The sequence below is a fragment of the Ornithorhynchus anatinus genome, chromosome 5, assembly GCF_004115215.2.
Source record: "Ornithorhynchus anatinus isolate Pmale09 chromosome 5, mOrnAna1.pri.v4, whole genome shotgun sequence".
Taxonomy (NCBI): domain Eukaryota; kingdom Metazoa; phylum Chordata; class Mammalia; order Monotremata; family Ornithorhynchidae; genus Ornithorhynchus; species Ornithorhynchus anatinus.
The window spans coordinates 49,856,023-49,879,894 of NC_041732.1; the positions used below are offsets into that span (position 1 = coordinate 49,856,023).

The window sequence follows — 23,872 nt, forward strand, 5'->3', positions numbered from 1 at the left end:
AGAACACCATCTATTTATTTTAACTTTCAGGGAAACTTCCTGCTGCCATAACAACTTCATGTTTGCAGAGCTATTGCCCCTGGAAAAGAAGAAAATGGAACCCACTTTGGCTCTTAAACTGTGGAATAGTGTTTTTAGTGAGAGAAATAATACAAAATGTGAATATGAGGTCACCCACACCAAATAAATTCACAAGACAAACAAATGACAGGGAGGCCAAATTTAGAAAAGGTCCTAAAATGTGCGTTTTATTTCATATCATTATACAATGTTTACATAGTTATATAATTTTTAAAAACTGCGCAAGAGTGTGTAAAATAAAGTGAGGCAAATATCAATTTTTTTTCTTCTCCCCCAAACAAACATTTTAAATTTTACCCTGCTTATGTAGTGCCCTAAATGGGTTGAATCTTTCATTTTAACATGAAAAACTGAATCAAGTGGATACTCATCTTGAAATGCTGTCCTACAATTTGTAATGAGCTGCAGGTGTGCTGTTAGAAAATGACTGAAGTCATAAAATAGCCGTGTCGCGTACAAATCCTTTTTTCCCTCGAATCAGGGCACAGAAAGTCCAAATTTCTCAATAAAACTCAGATAAAATAAATTACTGTGCTGGAAAGAGTTTTAAGTTGTACAGTAGCAAACAAAAGACAACATCAGTACCTTTTGTTCAGAGTAGCACCAGTCCACACCTGATTGTGTTTCTAACATTAATCTTCTCATTCACTATAGAGTTGGCACTTAAAGTGGAAATCCTTCTGCTTCAGTGAAGTATTCTGGACTGACTAAGCCTTCTGCATTGCTAAACTCTCTACAAAGTGTAGGCAACATTACACAGGGAAATGGCACATTTAAACCATCACCGCCCTAACCCGTGTACGGCTTTTGCCGGTTTTTGGTGGCTCCCCAACCCCTGTTCGGAATATTGCCAATGTTTCCTGTGACAGTGGTGAAACTAAATAAAAAACAAGATTGAAGGGGCTTCATGGCAAGGAGGTGTTTAAAAAAAAAAAAGTGATCGCAGCTAAGGAGGGTTTCACATGTTGTTTAACTCCAGTAAAGTCTGATCCAGCATCTGATGCATACTAAGGTTTTCTTCTTTGGCATGTGCCACTTTCTCTGTTACGGGATTAGAAAATTAAGACATGAATAGTAGCTCTTTAGACACAACTTTTGTCTATATGCTAAAGCATGCAACACCACTCAAACACAAGAAACATTTACATGATTAGCATCAGTCATGCGACCCAAGACATTCATTTATTTATATTTTCCATCTCCCCTTCTAGATTGTAAGTTTATTGTGAGCAGAGAATGTGTCTACCAACTCTGTTGCATTGTACTCTCCCAAGTGCATGCTTAGTACAGTGCTGTGCACACAGTAAGTGCTCAATAAATACCACCGGTCGATTGACACGATTACTTTCCAAATCTGACACGGCCTTAAGAAAGGGCATAGCAACGTTGGGTAGGGATTGTCTCTATTTGTTGTCGATTTGTACTTTCCAAGTGCTTAGTACAGTGCTCTGCACACAGTAAGCGCTCAATAAATACGATTCAATGAACGTCAATAAAAAGAAACTTCGGGCAAAGCAAGTGCTATACGTTGCATCTCCATTTGCAAGACCGAATACGTATAGGTCGATATATTTAAGGATCAGTAATCAAATGCCGTGGGAATCGGAAAACCTACCAACCCAAACCACTGCCAATCCATCACCCCAAATAAAACGGAGACAATGTTAATAATGAGGTACTCGTCTGTTAGCATTTTGCAATTGGCATTAAAACTTAGAACTCAATCTTGCAGAAAACGAGAATGAAATTCACATGACATTTCAAATAAACCATCTCTGCAGTTAAATCTTAAGCAGTTTATCCCCAGTGAAAGAGTTTTATGTTGCATGCAGCCTTATATGACATTCACTTAATACTCAGAGGAAGCACATTACGTAAGCCTGGCATTCTTGGTTTGACACCACCCAATTCCAACGACACTGTAACGCTGAAGCAAACGTTATCGTCAATCAACCAGGGATTTACACCCGGGCTCCGGTTTCCAGGGCTGCTTTATTCTAACCTGGGCCCGTTGTATCAGAACTCTAACAAGGGCACCCGGATCCCAGATATGAACTAACTGGGAATCCCCTGTACTTTTGGCTTCGGTGTTCGGGTGCCGAGAACCCGGCTCTCCTCCTGCAATTACTCCTATAAATTTCGGATCCCAGTTATGGCATCCCTTCAATTAGAGGACTACCTACAATGAGAAGGTGTCCTCAATTCAATTTGGATTATTGTTAGCAAGACTCTACATTTAAAATCGTAGTGAGAGGTTTTTAACGCTCCAAGAGACACCGGAAAAGACAGATAAGACCTGCCTTTTAGCCTCATTTCTCTCACTTTTGTTGCTCCAGAACTGGTCAACTCAACCTCTAATGAAGGTGCCTTATCAAGAATTAATCAGAAAATCAACTAATAGGTTTCTTGCGATTAACACATGGGGCTCCGTTTCTACAATTCAACCTTCGTGGATTGTAGAGTTAAGCTAGAAAGACTAAGCTGTTCATTCCCGCTAGAGTTTAATCCTCATTCAGGGCCAGCTTTAGTTCGTTAGTTAGACGGCGGTTTTGCTCAAGTTGTTGGTAGAGCTGGTCTGCACGGTCAGCAAGCCGTTTAGAGGAAAGAGAGAGGCAGAAGGAACAGAGATTAGCCAGAGAAACAGTTCAGCAGGTGTTAATATAGACAAAGCCATCATACTGCAGACACTTCTGTAGCTAGAAATCCCCAATGGCACCCGTTGTGTGGCTGATGACTAAAAGCCCTACAAAAATCCTTAAGAAGAGTGGGGATGACAAGCTGGAACTAGGCAGAGGGTTAGGACACTGTTTTTCTTTTTGGGGTGTGTGTGTGTGTGTGTGAAACAGGCCAGAAGAATGAACATTCCTTACAGTATCTTAGCAAACCGACTGTACAAGACCAGACAAAGTAATGTTCAGATTCTACAGACATTCCTCTGCTCGCCCAGGTCTCTGCTTTCTCCTCTTTAAGCAGTTTCAGGGAGGTGGAGGTATTCTAATCAGGCCTCTTGGGTTTCCTGTCACTCCTCTAGTTCTTCATCTGCTTAACTCGTCTACTCTCTCAACCTCTCTCCCCTGCTCACTGGGACCACCTCCAGTCCAAGAAGGGCGGACGGGTAGGGGGGTGAGTTGGAGTGGAGGGCAAGAATTATTTGGCTTGGGCTGTCGCATGGGAACCCGAGAGAAGACGGCCCCTCCGACCTTATCTTCCTGAATAATAATTAATAATGGAAATAATTGTGGCCTGTGTTAAATGGCTTACTATGTGCCAGGCACTGTACTGAATGCTGGAGTGGATACAAGCAAATTGGGTTAGACAGAGTCCCTGTACCACATGGGGCTCCCAGCCTCAATCCCCATTTTACAGATGAGGAAGGGAAATGACTTGCCCAAAGTCACACAGCAGACAAGTGGCGGAACCATGATTAGAACTCATGACCTTCTAACTCCCAGGTGCAGGATCTGACCACTAAGCCATGCTGCTTCTCTAAGCTGAAGAAGCAGCTTAGACTGTTGAAGGTTGGCTCACCCACCAGGTAATTATGGCTGTGTGTGACAAAGTCTGGCCCCAAAGCTCATAAGACCATCTACTAGTGGGGGGTGACTGGAAACGACATCAGTTATTCTCCATCCCTCGAAAGACAAATTTAGTTAGAAGCCAATTTTAGTGCTCAATGAATACAGGTAAAACACTGCTGGCAATTCATTGGCTTGAACTGGGGAAGCAGTGTAGCCTAGTGGAAAGAGCACAGACCAGAGAGCCAGAGGGCCTGGTTTCCAACTGCAGCATTGCCATTTGTCTGCTATGTGATCCTGGGCAAGTTACTTAGCTTCTCTGTTGCTTCAGTTCCGTCATTTGTAAAATGAAGATTCAACACCCGATCTTCCTCTTACACAGGCTGTGAGCCCCATGTTGGACAGTGACTACGTCCAACCTGATTATCTGGAATCTACCCCAGTGCTTAGCACAATGTGTGGCACATAAAAGGCACTTATATACCACAATTATTATTATTATTGTTAAAATTAAAGAGGGATTTGGGGGCTCTGGGGATTCTAAAACTGAACATCACAGGGACTTGTAAAGTCTCAAAGAATGCCTCAATAGTAAGATGCAGTAAGCACTCTAAATTCTTCCCAACTGTCTGACTTGAGAATGGGATTTTCTTTACACACCTGAAAAATAAACAAGTTCAAATTCCTGGAACACTCCGAGCTGGTCACTCCCTTTCTGAAATACCTTGCGTTCCCCTCTCCTAAGAACTTATGTATTTGAGTGGGAGTTAAAGGTTGGATAAGGAAGGAGCAGTGACCTTGGCAACAACGGTCAGGCTGAGGTAAGTCTGCCAGAGGTTCAAAGGTCGGCCCCTGAGAGGAGTTCCCGTGCCTGAGAACTGACTCTGCTTTTTGCGCATGAACTCTGAATGCCACTCAATTCCGGAATTTAGTTTTTTTTCCTTACCTACAGTTAGAGATCTCCGAAATTAGTTGTGCCAGTTTTCGGGAAATTTTTAGTCATGAAAATTAGGCTCTCCCTTTTCAAGTGAAAAAATGAAACTTGTTTGCATGAATGGGAGTCCCTCTAGACTGTAAGCTCTTTGTGGGCAGGGAATGCTTCTGTCATTCTGTACTCTCCCAAGCACTTAGTAAACAGCTCTTCACACCTTAAGCACTCAATAAATATGATTGACTGAGCCCGTAGCCTGGCTGTGGGTGTTGGTGGTCTCTGCAATGCTGTTGATCTCTGTACCTTGTGAGTCCAGGGGTCAGGAGAGGTAACAAAAGAGGGTCAGAATTCACTTTCGGCTCCTAGGTGTCCATGAGGGAGGCAACAGAACATCAGGATAAATAGATGCAAATTCCTGACCTGTCACTGGCATCCTATGTGACCGTGGGCAATGGCTTAACCTCTCTGTGATTATAAGCCTCATATGGGACAGGGTCTGATCATCTTGTATCTATCCCAGTGCTGGGTGATCTTATTAAATACCGTAATAAAATCCACCAGAAGTGAGCTCAGTCCAAGCTCAGAGTGGATTCAGCAGCTCCTCCCGGGGAGAAGAATCCACATGGCCTTCTCTGGACACCCTCTGTGAACAGTTACCGTGGCAAGGAAAGGTTCGATATGGTCATCTGTTCATGGCTTCCCAGAAAAATCTGAAATGCCTGTTCTTGTCCAGAGGGACCCTTGGAAACCTACAGTTTCTAAGTGCTTTGGGCAAACTGAACAGCAAGAGTCTTCGGGAACTGTTCTACTTTCTGCTGCCTCAGACTCTGTCTTCACCCCTCAACCTGGAATTTTGGTCCCCAGGAAGTCTGAAGCGTAATGGCAGATAGGGGTGGGTATGGTAGAGGAGTTAAGAAATCCTAAGGAGGGTCCTCTTATTTTTGACAATATTGGGGGCTTGGCACCCAAAAAGAGCTACCCTCTGCTCACTCTAGCAGAGGTACTCAATTAGCTGGTTTAGATTGCTCCTCCGGGCATGGATACAAGGAGCGGACGCCTGGACTGTTCCTCTCCAGGGGGCTGATGCCAAGCCAGGAAAACAATTCAACGTGCTATTTTGGGCTCCACTCATTCTTGGGCTGCCCCCCACATTGGCCACTTCAACTCTTTAGCCTTGCCTCCCCTCCTGGATGCTGAATACTAGAGAACGCTAAGGAGTCTGGGGATCAGCTTCCTAAAAACAGATGCACCCAAGGGCCAGCCTTGACTAAGAGAGACAGCATTCAGGGGATCACGCACAGAGCGTTGGCTAGGGAAGGGTACCATTTACTGACGAGAGGCCCAAAATGGGTTGCTAGAGGTCTAACTGGGGACGCAGGGGGGTAAAGTTAGGGATATCAGATGGTCCCACTGGAAGGGACGCCAGGGAGGAGAACTATCATACCATTCCCCCAAGCATCCAATTGCCACTGTTAGAGACAGAAGAGTGCACTTGGTAGACCACTGTCCCAAGTTAACAACAACGTGGCCTTGTGGAAAGAGCATGGGCCTGGGAGTCAGAGGACCTGGGTTCTAATCCCAACTCCATTTCTTGCCCACTGTGTGACCTTGGGCAAGACACTTGACTTCTCTGTGCTTCAATTTCATCATCTGTAAAATGAGGAGAAAGTAGCTGTTCTCCCTTACCTAAGGCTGTGAGTCCCATATGGGAAAGGGCTGTGTCCAACCTTGATTATCTTGAACCTCTTACTTAATCAATACCATAAGCATTATTACATTGCATAAGGTTGAACATTGTGTGTTGAGAAACTAAATTTTCCTGAACAGATCGCCTTTAAAATTAATATTTGGGGCCCCTAAATTTGAAAAGATATAAAAGCTCTGGATAAAAATGTACTGATTCTACAATTAATAAAAACCTGCAAGAGTATTTTTACACAAATGACTACAAGTTACACTTACAATTCTATAAGGTTTTGCACTTTATCGTCAGCTACCTCATGGATTTCCAAAATTATGCTGCTATTAATGAATTAAAGTAGGATGGAAAGGGATATTTAGATTCATGAAAAAGACAGAAGATTTTTAAAAAGAGTTTTGTTCATGGCAACAGCCTTCTAAAAACAAGTTGGGAAAGAGTTATACTTAGCGGGGTGAGGAAAATTGAAACAGTCGACAATTAATAAGAAGTTTCTTTTTCAAACTGCTAAATTTAATGCGCTGGAAGTTGGGGCAAAAAGATAAAGGAGGATAAGAGTGACTCAACAGTTGCTCATGACGGGGGCGGGGAGGGACATGACAATTTTGTCCCATCTATTTTAATGAGTTTCAATCTAAAAAGTGAGAATCTGGTGTCAATACTTTGAAAAATGCCAAAGTTTGAAATAATGCTAGAGTGAATGTGACCTCCGTTTGAAGACAAAATTCATACTGTATCATCAGTACTGCAGATATCCGCTTAAAATTAATCTTTCTTTTAAGTCAATAACTACATATTTAGAAAAATCAAAGAGTAGGCTCAGTGAGAATATATCCAGCTGCATTTCTCCAACAGTTTTTTTTTTTGCTTTTAAGGAGGAAAAAAAGTTTTTAATTTTTAGGAGAAAAAAATAAATAAATCAGCGTCTAGCCTTGGCCATTGAATTCCTTTGTTGGGACTACTCAAACCTTTGAAGCATGCATTCTTAAACTTTTAGATTTACAGAAAAAGTGGGGCAATGAGCATGCCAGTCACAAACTCTGAGTTTGTGTGAGTTCACCTCTAACTCTGTTGGAGAGTTCCGTGCACCATGTTGAATATAGCCTCCATACTGCTGTTTTTATTCCAAACAAGTTCTGTCTGCTTTCCAGCTCCATACTGGACCACTCCCATCAGCACCGTAATAGTTATGCTCATCCAGATTTTTGTATTTTTGAGGGTTAAATCAAAATGTTCAGGAAAGGGGAAAAAGAAAGCTGGCAGCCAAAAATAAACCCCTTGTAGCAAGAAGCAGATACGTAAATTTATTCAATGTTTCAAATGGTTACTTCAATAAATAGGAGGTAAAGGAATAGCAAAACAGATACAGCTTACACACCAGGGTGTTTATTTTACATCCAGAGAAAGAGCTTCTGTACAATAGAAGGCACGATTAGAGCCAGGCCCTGAGATGGGGTTGCTAAAAGGGGAAAAGGATCAAGGTCAGTCGAAGGACAGGACAATGAACCCAAGAAAAACTGCAGAGCTCAAAAAGGTGGAACACATCCAGCTTGATGAAGGTATCTTGGGAGAGGTGAAGCAAAGAAATTTATCTGCATGAAGATAAAAGGTGGAAAAAAGGAAAGTGGCACAATGGAAAAATATACAGAAGCAGCTACAGCAGCAAAAGAACTCAGCATGCACAATTACTACCAGGCAAATCACCTGCCACTCCTGTGACAGGATTTACATAAATGCCCTAAACCACACCGCCCTTTAGTACAGGGACAGAAGTCGGAAGATCCGTGGAGTTGTTTAATTCCATTCACACAGGACCCACGCCCTGGCTTTTCCAGGTTGATTTTAGAATAAGTGATAAACATAATCAAAACGGACATAATCATTTGACACCGTCATAGAAACATCAACTAGAATAGGTAGGTCCTGTTCCAAATTCTATGGTACTTATAAAGGTAAGGAGCTTATAAAGCACTATGTTATGGTATTGTTAGCCATGATAAGCCTTGGTATTGCTGAAATAAACGTTAAGTACCATAAAACATTGTTAAATCACAGCAAGCCATTGTAGGAATTCCATGAAAATTTGTTAGTAAAAATGAAAACTACTTCTGACTGGCGGCTTTACTCCTCCCCTAAAGAAATAAATACAATCCACATTGGAGGCTCTAACAAAATATGCAAAAGGGGAACAAAAATAGCCCCTTCCAGCAAAACCTCACTGAGGCTGTCATCTAGATGGGGGAGGGAAAGAGAGTTCCTCCAACATCCGAACATCTGACACAAAAAATAGACATGCACAAAAAATAGAATTACAGGAGGCCGGGTGGCTGCAGGTCGATCACTGTCTAGAAATTTTAGTTTACTGAACAGTCGGTCCATAAATTTGTAGCATCACAAGCAAAATCATGTCAGATGATGGCACATCTTTTGCCTCTCGGCAACCTGGCTTTTAACTGACTTCTCTGTTTAGAAGTAGGATTTTTTGTATAGTTTCAGTCTTTAAGAAAGCACCTGCTGATTTGAGATCAGCTTAACCGCTTTAAAAAGATTGTGTTCAAAATGCTAACATCTCCCTTCTGAGGGGGTGAAGAGGTGGGACTAATTGGATCAGTGGCTGTAAAAAATTCCACAGGGAGGAAAATAAATATACGTATAATACATGCATTATAATATTTGTATAATATATGTATCCTAAGATAATATAATATACGTAGGAGATGATATACGTATCCTAAGATAGCAGTTCATCAGCTTTACTGTCTTCTAGACAGTAAGCTCACTGTGGGCAGGGAATGTGTCTGTTAATTGTTGTATTGTACTCTCCCATGCGCTCAGTCCAGTGCTCTGCACACAAAAAGCATTCAATAAATATGACTGACTGACAGGCTTTACTTTTATGGCTAAGGGAGTCGAAAAATCTAACAAGCGGTCTTGCTATGTAAACCAAAGTGATAAAAAGGGTGAAAACTACAAGTACAGTTAGAGGCATCGAGGGATTAAAGCAAACCAGCTGCAGAGTTGGGGAGGAAGGAGAGAGGGGGCCGGGTTTTGTGGATGAGAGGTAAGAGAGCGCGGTGTGTTTATTTGGCAATTTAAAAAGGGCACACAAAGCAAGCAGGCGGAATAGGAGAAGATTTACATTGAAGTCATATCGTTGAGAGCGTGGTCCAGCTCCTCGCTGATGGCTTTGTACTTCAGTTTCTGAGCGTACAACTCATCTGCGACCGTGAAGGAGCCAGAGGCAGGAGTGCATAGGCATGGAGAATGATCAGGAGATGGAGGATGTAGAGGGAGGCATGGATGCCATCCGGAAACAGCAGCAAGAAAGGGAAAATGCAGGAAGTAAATGGAGCAGGTAGCCAGCGCAGATGGAAGAGGAAGTTTATAAACAATAAAACAAACACCAATTAAAGAGAACAAAGAGAGAGAGGAAAATAACTCGGTGTGGAAAAATCATAAATACGGAGTCAGCGAAGCAGGTCAAACCCCAAATGAAAACCAAGGAAAACAGTGTTTTGGGCACCTATGATAGAATTACCCTGAATAAGTCAGAATCCTGCAGCCAGAAGGACCGGTAAAAAGAGAATTCTTAGTCTTATAAGAACTCTTCTAAATGAGGCAGGAAGCTGAATATCTGAATAATAATTGAATGACCAGTTATCAGAATGAAAGCTTAAATAATTGAACAGGCACCTGAGATGTATTTTCACTTAAAATGACCTAAATTAGCTGTTGTCTTAACTGGTTCTTACTGGATTATACAACTTACTTTTTCTAGTCCCATCTTTAAAGCACTAACCCTGTGACTTGCTAGAGGCACAGAAAAAATGCTATTTTTAATACCACATTCTACGTTGGGGGATGTTTTAAAATCATTTGCCATTCTCATCTTCAAGCTCCATCTCTCTGCTGCCTGCTCCATCCTCTCATTTCCTCTTGACAATGAAACAGCATTTTCTATAGCTGGCTCCTCCTAATCCTCATAATTCAGATATACACCTAGAAAAACCTAACTGTTAGAGCCGGTTCTGCAGCAACGTGAATTTTCATTACGCCGCAGAACTCTTTAACAAGATTAGGGAATGCTCTCCCCACGACGTGCCTCTTTTCTGAATGTATCCCGATCCACAGGAGAAATTGTGCGAGAAGAAATGGTTGTGTGTATGCTTGTAACGTCTGTTCAGGCAAGCTACTGCTATGCTTCCCAGCCCCTCTGCCTCAGGTTTACTGTACTGTAGAGTGAGTATTTTGAACTTTACAGCATTTAAAACAGTGAATCAACAATGACTGTCCAGAGTTTCAAGCATTTGGTAACAGAAACATAAGTGTTTGCATAGAAAGATGTCAGTCTTGGTGGGATCTCTGAACCAGCTACACATTAACGCACAAATTTTCTTCATTCAAGTGGCTTTCCACAACATGAGGTTTCCTCAGGTACACAATTTCTAAGTTGGAGCAAGAATGACTACACTCAAACTGAACCTAAAGTAAAGCATCTTTAGAACAAATCTCAAAAGCACAGAGCTCCTGACTCTGTTACAAAAAATTCTTAATAAAGCCATAAAAGATTTGTGGTGCTCTAGATAAGCTATCTGAAGCTATATCCACACACTCTATTACAAACCACAGTCTGAGACAATCAGAGGAAAGGATGTGTGTACATTATACTGTCCTGAGTGCTTAGTACAGTGCTTTGCACACAGCAAGCACTCAATAAATATGATTAATAATAATAGGAAAACACTGCCTAAGAAATACATTATAGTTGATAAATCTGAGTGGGGAAAAGTATTTTTTACCATACTGGCAATCCTCAGGAAGGCTAGAAGTAGAAACAGAGATTTGTAATGGAGTCTTACCTTCTAAGTCATCGATACTCTTCTCCAGTTTGGTTACTGACCTCTCAGCAAACTCAGCTCTGGTCTCAGCCTAGAATGATTAATTTATTCAAGTAAAAAACTGTCCCTGTGAATATGGGGACAGTAGGGACGATAAAAGTCAACATGTACTCAATGACAGCTCCACACAAAAGAAGCTTAAAGTGACCCCCAATGATGTGTATCAGCGATACCTGATATCACAAATGTGGTTCTGTGCACCAGGATAGGGAAACCCAATAAATATTAATGATGATGATCAACCATTTGGGCTCGGCAGTGCCAGATAACCTTAGAATAAATACGTCCATGCCAAAGTTATCTCCATGATTCCTCAATTTAGATTAGTAAAATTGAACTTCTTTGCACGGATGATCTTATTTTACCTCCTTCAGTTTGTCAGAGAGGACCTTGATCTCCTCCTCATATTTGTCTTCCTTCTGTGAGTACTGGAATTAGAAAGCAGATTCCAGATGTCAGGTCAAGGTTCAATGCATGCCCCTGTTTTCCAATATGTCAAAAAAACCCTTACAGACAGATGTTACGGATATACTGGGTACATGAGTAAATTGAGGCTCATATTGAATAGCAGACTCCAGAAATGCTCTCACTTGTTTAGTCAGTGTATTACATGGGGAAACAACTGACAATAACTTTTCCATATGGCTAGTGTTTTAAGTTATATTGCTGAATATAAAACCTAATCCAACACAATATATTCATCTGAGAGAAGCATCGGGTTTCTGGTGGTCACCAAAGTAACAGACTCAAAATGTTACCATTTACTAAAATTCCCACTGAATTGTGGTTTGCTGGAAAGAAATTCAAGACTGGCTGGTTTTCCTTACTCATTTCTCTGTAAAAATGTTTTTTTCTCTAATTGCATTGCATTCTCCCAAGCGCTCAGTACAGTGCTCTGCACAGATTAAGCTCTCAGTAAATACCACTGCCTGATTGATTTTTTTTTTCCCCACATAATGCTTCTGGCCTACCTTCTCAGCCTGAGCCTCCAGTGACTTCAGATTGTTGGTCACAGTTTTCAACTCTTCTTCAAGCTCGGCACATTTGCTATTATTTCGGAACAGAGGCAGGAAGGGTGGGGGCAGGAGACCAAATCAAGCAAAAGAAATGGAAGAGAGAGAAAAAGAAGAGATGAAGAAAAATGAAAACTGAGTTCCAGAGACAAAGAACGGCCTTAAAGGAGCTGAACCATCAAAGATTAAAACGCCAGGCTTCTCCTCAAATGTTGCCCTGGGTTTGCAACAGCAGCAGGGAGGGGCTTCGTTTGAAATGCTCCGAGGGCTTTTAAAGTGTGATCGTTGAGCTCATTTTCGGCCGGACCAAAGATTGTTTGGGAGGGAAACAAAGGATCAAAAGTATCAAGAGGAAGCACTTAAAGCGAGACGTGAAGGAGTGAAGAGTGTAGCGAAGGCCCAGTCATCGTTACCAAATGAACCAGTAGGCGACGGAAGCTGAAAGATTGGTTGGGGTTGCTGTTAAACCTAAAAACCGCACATTAGCTAACAGTAGTACCTTATCCTCTGCAGCCATTAATGCTTTCAAGGTCTGATCCATTATTCTTAACTGTTCTTCCAGCTGTCGGACTTGGCTGTTAGTGGACACATGAAATGCACAAGGCCATTCACAAAATCAGTGTGCGAGTACAGCATGCAGTGACGAGTCAACACGCAGACACCCAACACGCATTCCCTTCGAGTTCCACGCTAGTGGTTCATCCCAGTCAGAGGAGCGAATAGGGAGCTCAGAGCTGCAAACAGGTAAACGTGGGCTGCTGCCAGTAGGTCATGCTGTTTAGTCACTGCTCTGCAGTGGCTCTCACACATACGCGCACACACACACACAAATCATACTCTGTGGCAGGAGCCACTTACCCTTCCGAGAGCTCCGCGCGCTCCTCGGCACGCTCCAGGTCACTTTCAATGATCACCAATTTACGGGCCACCTGCAGCCAAAAGCAAGTTCAAAGCACACGCATTGTTGCATCGGAGATTTCTCGGGGTCTCATTTTTTTTTTTGATGGTATTTGATAAGGATTTATTGTGTGCCAGGCACTGTTCTAAGCACTGAGGTAGATAAGCACTGGGGTAATCAGGTTGGACAAAGTCCACGTCCCACGTGGGGGTCACCGTCCTAATCCCCATTTTATAGATGAGGGAACTGAAACCCAGAGAAGTTAAGTGACGTGCCTAAGGTCATCCAGCAGACAAGTGGTGGACCCGGGACTAGAACCCAGGTCCTTCTGATTCCCAGGCCCGTGGTTCTATGCACTAGACCACGCTGCTTCCTACAAAAGGCGCTGAGGTTCGCAATAAGTCTGATCTTGGGAGAGCGTGGAGAGAAGCGATGCATTTCTACTTGGATTTACCGAGATAAGGGAAAACCACTAGACGCGCACGACGGGGCGAGATATGGTATTCTGAGAGAAGCCTCTGGCTAGAACACTGTTTGCAAACTAAGGACTGTTCATCTGTGGACATGAGCCTCTATGGATCTGACACACCGTGGTGTCACTGGCTCTGTGCGTACACCCTGGGTTTGGTACTGGACACAAGGTGAGTACTACAGCGTGGGCTTTCCATGAACGCAAGCCCCGAGTCCTAGAGGAACTGGTCGTACTCTCAATTTCAGGCCTCTGACACTGATGCAACTTATAATTCTATAGCTACCAGATTCAAAATATGTAGGGTGGGAGGGGCGCCAGAATAAGCCTGCCTGAGAAAGGCAGAAAGGAAGAAACACAGTGCTTGCGAATCATCACACTGAAACATGAGGCCCTTTCTGGTCTTCCCTAAACCTTTGGACAACTTTTATAACAAGTGTCTACAATAGCAGCCAGAACTTCTGGAATGGAGATTCTGTTCTTTTCCCTTTCGATATTGTTAGAGCTTCTCAAAGATGGAGGGTAAGTGCCACTTTTCAGGCACTTTCAACTAAGAGATGGTTAGTCCTTGAAAATGTACTTCACCATTAATAACTGTTATTGGCCTGTTAACCCACAAGGCCGACCTACACAGGTACATAAACCCATTTTTTTTTTTAAAGTTATCTTATTTTCTCCCCTAAGAAAACCGAGAAGAGTCAGGGGATAACAACCAGTTCTGCTATAACATGAGGGGACATTGAGGAAATGTTCATCCCATAAGTTCTGGCACAATCAGACCCACAAGTTCATTTGTTATGGGACGGAGCAGTTGTGTCAATTTGAGTAACATCAACCATGGCACGTTGCGGCTATGCTTCCCAGCCTCGGCCTCAGCCTAGTGCACTTTGTTTTTCTGGGTGGTTTCATAACTTTACAGTAACCACTGCAGTAAACAATAATGAAATGGCAAAGGTGTGATGCTTCGCCCTAGTGATGAACACAAACTAAGACATTTTTGTTGGTATCTTTGAACCTTCAACCCTCTAACCTATTACTTCCCATTAATTATTAGAACATGATTTTGGTGTTTTTTCCCCCCAGAACACATGGTTCTTTAATAACACAACTACAGGGGAGCGCCCGGAACTTTGAAAGAGGTTGACATTTGGCAGCCAGAATTCATACCCTAAATGGCTAAATCTCCTTCAGCATGGCAAGAGGGCCGTGTCAGTAAACAATACTGGTTTTAAAAATGGCAGCTCACACAGCTGGAGGCCAATTATGGTGACACTGTACAACTGTTAAAGGGGAGGCTCCTCCCCTCCCTTCCTTTCCATACCCGTAGGGTCCCATTTCTCCTGGATTTCCTCTAGGGAAAGAGTTGACCTCTTGTCAACTCTAGCTCGACCGGCAGTCAGGCAGTACACAGACGGCAGCCCTGACTGGCAGGGAATCAATCCCACCGATTGATCTTGGAAACTGACCTCTTCATACTTGCGGTCCGCATCCTCAGCAATGTGCTTGGCCTCTTTAAGCTGGATCTCCTGGATTTCCATTTTCTCTTCATCTTTTTGGGCTCTGCTTTCAATGACTTTCATTCCTCTGAGGGAAAAGGCCAGCGGGATACAAAAACAAATTTAGCATCTGGCTCCACCCATCACCCCTCCACTGCCTGGAGAAATAGCCTCAGTCATTGTGCCTCTGATAACCTGCATATGACAACAGGCTGAGCAGAGGGGCGCTTTCATTTGTCAAACTGCGAGGCCTGATGTCGGTGGGCTGAAAAACAAATGCAAGACTTTCAATTTGCTCTGCACGAAAATTGTTCTTTGGATCTGGAGATAAAGCCATAATGATGTCAGATGTAAGTTTCAGCATTCTGCACGAAGCTGTTATGAATAGAGATGGAAAGGCAGTCAGTCAATCAACAGGAATGATTGTACATTGGACCCTGCTGTTGGTATAATAATAATAATACCACTTCTGATACCAGGCACTGTTCTAATTGCTGGCATAGATATAAGTTAGGTTGGAAACAGTCCCTGTCCCACATAGGACTCACACTCTTAATCCGCATTTTATAGATGAGGTTACTGAGGCTCAGAGAAGTGAATTGACTTGCCCAAGGTCAAATAGAGAAGGGGCGTGGCTTAGTGGCAAGAGCCCAGGCTTGGGAGTCAGAGGTCATGAGTTCTAATCCTGGCTCCACCACTTAGCTGGCAAGTCTTCTCTGGGCCTCAGTTACCTCATCTGCAAAATGGGGATTAAGACTGTGAGCCTCATGTGGGACAATCTGATTACCTTGTATCTACCCCAGCGCTTAGAACAGTGCGTGGCACATAGTAAGCGCTTAGTAAATATTATTTAAAAAAAAATATCAGACATGTGGTGGAGCCAGAATAGATTCCGTCACCTTCTGACTCCCAGGCCCGTGCTCTATCCATTAAGCCACAGTTCTTCTCCAGTAGAAAAAAAGTTATGGCTGCAAGAGACAAGTGCAATTTTCAATGAATAATTTATCATAGTGAACTTCAAAAAAACCCAATAAAACAAAATGTAAATACTCTGGACAAGAGAGGTGGCAACTTTTGGTGACAGACATACCGTTCTCTGCTTCCCAACTGTCTTCATGCAACTTTCCAACATAGTGATAAGCATCTCATTTTGCACGGTAGAGATAAAATGCAGCGAGTTTATGTAAATTAGGAGTAGTGGATTCTAGTCCCGGTTCTGCCTGTAGCTGGCTAACAAGGGCAAAACCTGCACGTAGCCCACTGCGACTGAATTCCGTAGCCCAGAGGGAACACGGCTGGGAGGAGAGAGGGCTTGAGAGTGGTGCCATGCAAGCCACAATCAATTCCTCTGCCCGAGCTCAATCATAGAACACACAATCACTTCGGTTCAAACCCAAAACACATCAGTGTCCGTCGTTCCCGATCGGAGATGCCAACGTCGCTGCACGATTCCTTGTACTGGGTCCCCGGGGACAAAAAGACACAGTCCCTTCCGTCAAGGGGTTTACGATCTCGGGGAGGCCGGCTATCTACAAGTGGTGGAGCAGGAGGAAGGGCGAGCAGAGAACAGATGGTAATGTGGATGCCAGGATGAATTGGCTGGAAAAACGGTTCAAATTTATACCCAAACACACACAAGTGCTGAGAATGGGTATAAAAATATGTCCTAAAGGAGGGGATGGGGGAAGAGATATAGCCGTTCTCTTGCTTACTTTTAAGAAAAGCTAGATGCTCAAAGGAAAGATCTTTGACCTTTTCTTTTGGAAGGAAAAAGGTTCTTTCCCCCTACGCCACAAGAGCAGATAGCCTGTGTTCTAATCCAAATTCCAAATCTTTGCGGCAGTGCCAGATACATGCCGGCCTTGAGTCGTAATCGGCCCAGCCTCGCGACAGGAAGAACGTCACAGAATAATATTGATTTTATTTACTGTGCCTGTGGCTGGCAGGCACCGAAATGTTACGGGCGCCTGCTCACCAAATGTTTGTAAGAGACCAAGAGCAATTTTCAAGGAATAATTTACAATCATCATGAAATTAGGAAAAACAATAAAACACAATGTAAATGCCCTGGACAAGAGAGCTGGCAACTTCTGGTGACAGATTAAGCGTTCTCTGCTTCCAAACCTTCTTCATCCAGCTTTCATACATGGTGATAAGCACCATGTTTTGCAGTATAGGGATCATAAACGCAGTGAATTTATGGTGTATGCCAAAGGTCCCTCTGCAACTCGGTGGTAACAAACAGAGCATGGTGGTCTGCACTGCCAATCCACTGTTCTTTCCATGCAGCTGGGGGTCCTTCTCTGTGGTAGTCTCTTTTTTTATAATAATAATAATAATGTTGGAATTTGTTAAGCACTTACTATGTGCAGAGCACTGTTCTAAGCACTGGGGTAGACACAGGGGAATCAGGTTGTCCCATGTGGGGCTCACAGTTTTAACCCCCATTTTACAGATGAGGTAACTGAGGCCCAGTGAAGTGACTTGCCCACAGTCACACAGCTGACAAGTGGCAGAGCTGGGATTCGAACTCATGACCTCTGACTCCAAAGCCCATGCTCTTTCCACCTTTACTTTTTGGTATTTGTTAAGTGCTTATTATGTGTGGACCACTGTTCAAAGTTCTGGGGTAGATACAAGCTAATAAGGTTGGACCCAATCCGGTTCCTACATGGGGCTAAACGTCTTAATTCCCATTTTACAGATAAGGTAACTGAGGACCAGGGAAGTTAAATGATTTACCCAAGGTCACACAGCAGACTTGGGTGGAGCCACAATTAGACCCCAGGTCCTTTGAGTCCCAGGCCTGTGCTCTTTCCACTAGGCTGAGCTGCTTTCTAGTCCTTCTGTTGAGAAGCCTGAGAGTGTATCCGAGAAAATACTTACGCTCTTCTGACAGAACATCCGAGGTCTGGCAGCCCTGCAGGGGATTCTACACTGAAGCTGCGAGACTAAAAAATACAGGAAAACCCCTGCCACAAGTGTCGTACATTAAAATGATTTTAAAATTCATCACTCTATAAACATGAGCACAAAGACTACAATTATTCCATAAATCCATCCCTACGATTTAGCACCCTCCCCTAATCAAGCCTCCAACCCCAGCAACAAAAAGTAGCAAGACCTAGTGGCTTAGAGCACGGGCCTGGCAAACAGAAGGTCATGAGTTCTAATCGTGGTTCTGCTACTTGTCTGCTCTGTGACTTTGGGCAAGTCACTTCCCTTCTGTTACCTCATCTGTAAAATTGGGATTGAGGCTGTGAGCCCCATGGGGGACATGAACTGTATCACACCTGATTAGCCTGTACCTACTCCAGAACTTAGTACGACGCCTGGCACATAGTAAGCATTTAACAAATACCATAACCCCACCCCCCAAACCAGGGCAGTAATTGCTGCAGGAATCCAAAGAATCCCAGGATCTCTGGAGGAAATGGGTTTCCATCTCTGGTTCCAGACTGAGTTGCCCTCAAAGGGTGGGAGAGGACTTGTACAAGAAGGAATGGACTATGAAGGCTTACCTCTCGCTCTCATCTGCTGCCTTCTCTGCCTCCTCCAGCTTCTGAAGTGCAGTGGCTAGACGCTCCTGAGCTCGGTCCAACTCTTCCTCAACCAGCTGGATGCGTCTGTTTAGAGAGGCTACGTCGGCTTCAGCCTAGGCAAAGGATGACAGGAGAGTGACTCGCACGCCAACGCCGAAGAGCACCTCTTCGACAGAGCCGGAAAGGATTTTAAGGGATGAATAATGTCACACGGGTCATCTCATTTTCTCCTCAACATCCCTGAGTGATGGGGAGGTGAGGTTTTTACCCTCCATTTACAGAGGCAGGGAAATTAAGGGCCACAGATTTTAAGTGGCTTGATTTGGTGATACTAACAACTCCATGGTTTAGCTGTTAGAATTGTTGTTATAATTGAAGACGTTCTATTAGTACTCACCACCTCCTTCATGTTCAAGTGAGAACTATTTATAGTAAAGTGATCGGGCAGTCACGTGGACAAAGAGAGGAAATTCGATTGCAGAAGTTCATGTACTTGTTTGTTTTGTTTTTCTTTTATTGCTCTTTGTGTGAAAGTGAAAAAGATTCCCTCAATCCTTGCAGTGTGCAAGAGATTCTTAGTGTGATACTCGCTCATGGACATAATCTTACCAGCATCCGTGTTCTCTTTGAACTGCAGGACAACTTTATGGACTCACACAAGTTTTTCACCTTCACACCAACACTTTCAACCAAACAAGTCTTACATTCGTTTCACCCATGGGGACACCGAGGCTTGAAGGAATATAAGTGACTGAGGCTCAATCACAAAACACATCAGTTGAACTGCCAGAAAGGGACAACTGCGACTGGAAGCAATAGCATCCTAGCGGAATTAGCACTGCGCGGAGTCAGCCCAAGCTCCGACTCTGTATTTTCTGGGGGCAGGGCGGGTGGCCATAGCTAGCCCGCCCAGCCTTTTGGAACCAAATGAGAGCTGGAAGAGGAATCCAGCAGGTCTCCTCCTTGCCTGGCTCCCTACCAGCAATCGGGGCCGGGGCAGGGTCCCTCAACTCCATCTGGCTCTGGGGCTGTAATTTATTTATTTGTATTACTGACCGTCTCCCCCTTCTAGACTGTAAACTCGTTGTGGGCAGGGTATGTGTTCGTTATAGTGTACTCTCCCAAGTGCTTAGAATAGTGCTCTACACACAGCGCTCAATAAATAGGACTGACTGAATCAGTAAGTGTTCAATAAATATGAATGACTGACTGACTGACTCTTGCTTTGGCCTAGGCTGAGACTCCATTACGGGCTTCTCTTGGCTTTACTGGGTTCGAAGGCCGTGGAGGCTGGGAAGAGGCTCCAGGGAGACAAGTGGGTCCTCTCCCCTGGGCCTCAATTAGGGGGTCTTCCAGGGGCCCAGGAGACAAACTGGGGACTTCTCTTGCCCCAACTCGGGTCAGGTTTGGGGGCTCCCTCTGCCCCACCAGTCTTGCTGGCCAGGCTGGGGTCTCCTCTCCTTCTCCCCAGAGTGGGAGAAATTCTGTCAGGTTCTTTCACATAAAGAAAAATGAGAAAATCCATGGATAAAAAGCCCTCTTAAAATAGTGCGTAGCCTTGAGAATTATCATTATCTTCAATATACAATATTTCCTTCTTCGCAATATGCATCACTACAGAGTCTTCTTTCCATTTCTACACCTCTGCAAGAGTCTTGAAACGAAAAGCGTGCATTTCAGTCACTCGGTTTGTGAGCACAGCACAAAAGGTGGAAGGAAAGAGATGAAAACTTTCATTGCAGTAACACTTGCTTCTCACTGCTTTCCCTATATTATCACAGCAATGTCTTTTCAGTGCTTGAATCTTTTAAAATTAGCCTGCCGTTGGTATCGATTTAGGAAACTAAGTTCATTTAAATTACTCCACAACTGTAGACACGGTGACATCTTGTCATCCCAGGACCAGCGGGCCCCACTGGGGAGGAGCACCCGTTTGGAGAGGACTCCTGCCTTCTCGGGGTTTGTGCTGATTGCAGAGAAAGAGGGGACGGATGTTTACCCCCAGTTTCATCGCTGCCTGCCCCCTCCCTTACCCCCTTCTCCACCCTCCCTCCTCTCCGCAAACCCATACAAGCCCCCGAAGCCAGAAAGTCCATCCAAACAACCTCCGCTGCTATGGCTGACACTGCAGCCCCCGCCGATTCCATCACACCCAACCGTCAAAGATCCTCCACTGCCTCCTGAGCCAAGATTTACAATGCACTTAAAATCCGTGGAGAGGCTGAAGAGGCTACCACAGTACAATCTGAACCAGACCAGAAGGGATGAAAACACGGGCAGATATGGACATTTCTTATATTAGGACTAAGAAGACCCCAGCCGAAGTGAGTTTGGAACCATAGTATGTACTTTTTAAAGGTGCATACCTACAGTGAGGTCCAGAACTATTCTGATGGATTAAAAGCACCCTCATCCCCAGTAAAGCACATTTCTGAAGATGTCCACATCCTCTTTTTTCCCCTCCCCCAAGTAAGCTTCTTGAGGGGCTCCTAAGACTTTAAAAAGACCCAAAGAATTCCAGGCTTTGCTTAGTTCAGTGTCATGTGCCCGCCGAAACTCAAACATTTTTTGAAACTGAAGATAAACATCCTTTCTCCAGTTACCACACCAAGTAAGGGAGAAATTTCAACACATTTTTCAGAAACTATGGCAGGCACCAAGATATTACACATGCCCGGGTGTCAGAGGGCAGGATGACGGCTAGAACATTTCTTCGCCCACTGTGTGGAGAGGACCGAGGCTGGAGAGGACCGAGGCTGGAGAGGAATACAAGTCTAGGAGCAAGTTTCACCCTGTGGAGCTTTTCGGGGCGTTGAAAAGGGCCCTCCACAGACCTGAGGCTGAGAAATTGCAGAGCAAGACAATAGACTGGCTCCAGGCTCGTTACTATTACAGTACAGCATTAATATTTAAGATGTTAGTCATTGTACAAGACAGACAAAAAAAACCCAACACAGCTTCTGCTCTCCTGAAACTTTCACGGGCCATAGAGCTATGCTATAAAGGATCCTGGTCAGTGCGGGGGCGAGCACCCCTTAAATGCAGAATGTCTAATGGGGGGAAAGGGATGAGGGGAGCTCCAACACTGACCCACTAGAAAATGGGGTCTCTGAAGGAACTGGGTCTTCCCCGCTTCCACGCTGTTACTGCTGGAGGGAGGCGGGGAGAGGGGCACAAAGGGATTTATCTCAACATATGTGGCTGAATGCATATACACCCGAGGTCACCTGCCAACTCCCAGACAAAGCAACTCCTAGAAGTTTCTCACCGACAAATCCGGCCTTGGCTACGGCATTTCCAACAGATCTGACTATTTTTGACTGAGAGCTTCGTTTCTCTCTACTTTTCTTCTTGTAGGTTGCTTCATTGCTCATACTTGGCATACCTCCCTCTCACCTTTAGAAATACCTAAACGTGCACGTCAAAATAAAAAGCCTATAAAGTTCTCTTTAATCCCCAAATGCTCTCAAATATCAACTGCAGCCCTAGCAACACTGCATTCCTACAGGTTTGTTTTAACGATAAATTCAAAGGGAAGTGTAAAGATTTGAAAATGCAAGCTATTTTCAGACGAGCAAATGACCCAAAGTTTTACTGGGTTAAACTGCTTTTTAACCATGAGAGAGTGCAATTGGGGTGTTGGCTAAGCCTTCCAGTTTATTTTATTTGAAAAGTGTCATTGTAAAGCACCTTAAATTGAAATGCTTTGAAAAATAATTGCTGATTTAGTAAAAGCTTCTAGAATTACATCTGTTTCAGTGTTGCATTCCGTTGATTTGTTAATGCCTCCTGGCATTAACAGATATGTCATTTCATCTGCATAAGCCCCCCCCCCCCCAATATCCAAAGGTTTACAAGATGAACAAAATTTAGAGTTAAGTGGAATGGGGAAAAAAAAATCATAAGGCCCTGGATTTTGATTAAAGCCAGATGTTACAGGAAAAAAACCACACACACACACACACACACACACTCTCACAAAACACCCCAGCAGACATTAACTTTAAAAACAAGTTTTCTAGTAAAACCCCCAGCAGAAGCTACTCATGAAAATAAACAGTTAAGAAGACAGTACTCAAAGCTCATAATAATCCCTTTGAAAGGGGGTACTGAACTGGAGAAGGAGGAGAGAGCAGGATGATGAGAGGTTGAATCTCTATCCCCTGCCTTAAAGATGGTTAACACTGGGAGGAGGGCTTCCCTCAGCTTGCTGTATGTGGCCTAAGTGACTCTGCAGCCAAGCAAAACTTCTGCCCTTATATGGTAAGGAAAGGGGAAAAAATACTGATGACATGAAGGGGCACTCCCATGGATAATAGATAAACACAACCTTCTACATCTGTGCCAGAACCTTTCCATTTATGAGGCATATTTGTATAATGAGAGAAATGACATGAACGAGCTGCAGTAATGCCTTTGCCTCGCTTTACCCATTAAAAAAGGAAAGGAAATAAAGTTCACACATTGCGGGGAGAGCTACACTGACAGTGCAGAATGCAGGAAGGGTAAGAGCTTGGAAGCTGCGCAAAAGAAATGTAAACTCCAGAAGGAAAAATGATAACTGGGAATTTGAAGAAACTAGTTTCCATGACAAAAAGCCAGTGAGTTTTGTGAAGTCAGAGAGGTATTAAAATGGTGATGCTTTCTGGCTGCAGAACTTCAGCTTTTCTTATTTAGAGAACATTTGAAATAAGGATGGTTCTCCCTTTAGTCCAGCAGAAAAGTGGATGTTAAGACCTACCTATAGGAAAAATTAATGTATTCACCCAAACTTCCCGTTGGGCTGCATAGCGAAAACCCAAGTCAGCAGAAAAGTAGGGTACAGACCCCACATCTACAAGTAATCTATATTAGAATTACATTTAGACCAGTCTAAGCCAATCAGAACTTTACCCTACAGAAAACTCCATCGCTGTTAGAATTGTTATGGTATTTGTTAAGCACTTACTATGTGTCTAGCACTGTTCTAAGCGATGGAGGAAATACAAGTTAATCAGGCCAATCCTCGTCCCCCATGGGGCTTGCAGTCTAGGAGGGAAGAACAGGTACTAAATCCCTGTTTTACAGATGACAAAACTGAGGCACCAAAAAGTTATGTGATTAAGTCAAGGTCATATAGCAGACAAGTAGCAGAGTGGGGATTAGAACCCAGGTCCTCTGTCTCCCAGGCCCCTGTTCTTCCCAATAGGTCACGCTGTTCCTGTTGTCAAGGAAACAATATTTGCACCCCTCACCTGCATCTCTGCAGTTCAGGATAGGTCATGAAATCACTGTGGTATCTTCAATTAGTAGTCTTAGTGATTGTAACTCTGTATATCCTCATGATCAAT

General features: G+C 43.7%; 1 protein-coding gene across 17 annotated transcripts in view; it reads right to left on the reverse strand.

Moving 5' to 3' along the window:
* Positions 1-221: 221 nt before the first annotated feature.
* TPM1 (tropomyosin 1) overlaps positions 222-23,872 on the reverse strand; it is a 37,362-nt gene continuing 13,711 nt past the window's right edge. For 4 of the 17 annotated variants that reach the window (XM_029064544.1, XM_029064549.1, XM_029064559.1 and 1 more), the window contains 7 exons: positions 18,522-18,655; positions 14,971-15,088; positions 12,996-13,066; positions 12,096-12,171; positions 11,490-11,552; positions 11,086-11,155; positions 222-1,122 (listed from right to left, as the gene is read on the reverse strand). In XM_029064544.1, coding sequence (XP_028920377.1) covers positions 1,040-1,122; positions 11,086-11,155; positions 11,490-11,552; positions 12,096-12,171; positions 12,996-13,066; positions 14,971-15,088; positions 18,522-18,655 — 615 coding nt within the window. In that variant the 3' untranslated portion in view covers positions 222-1,039. The other 13 variants (XM_029064550.1, XM_029064551.1, XM_029064556.2 and 10 more) reach the window with 8 other exon arrangements.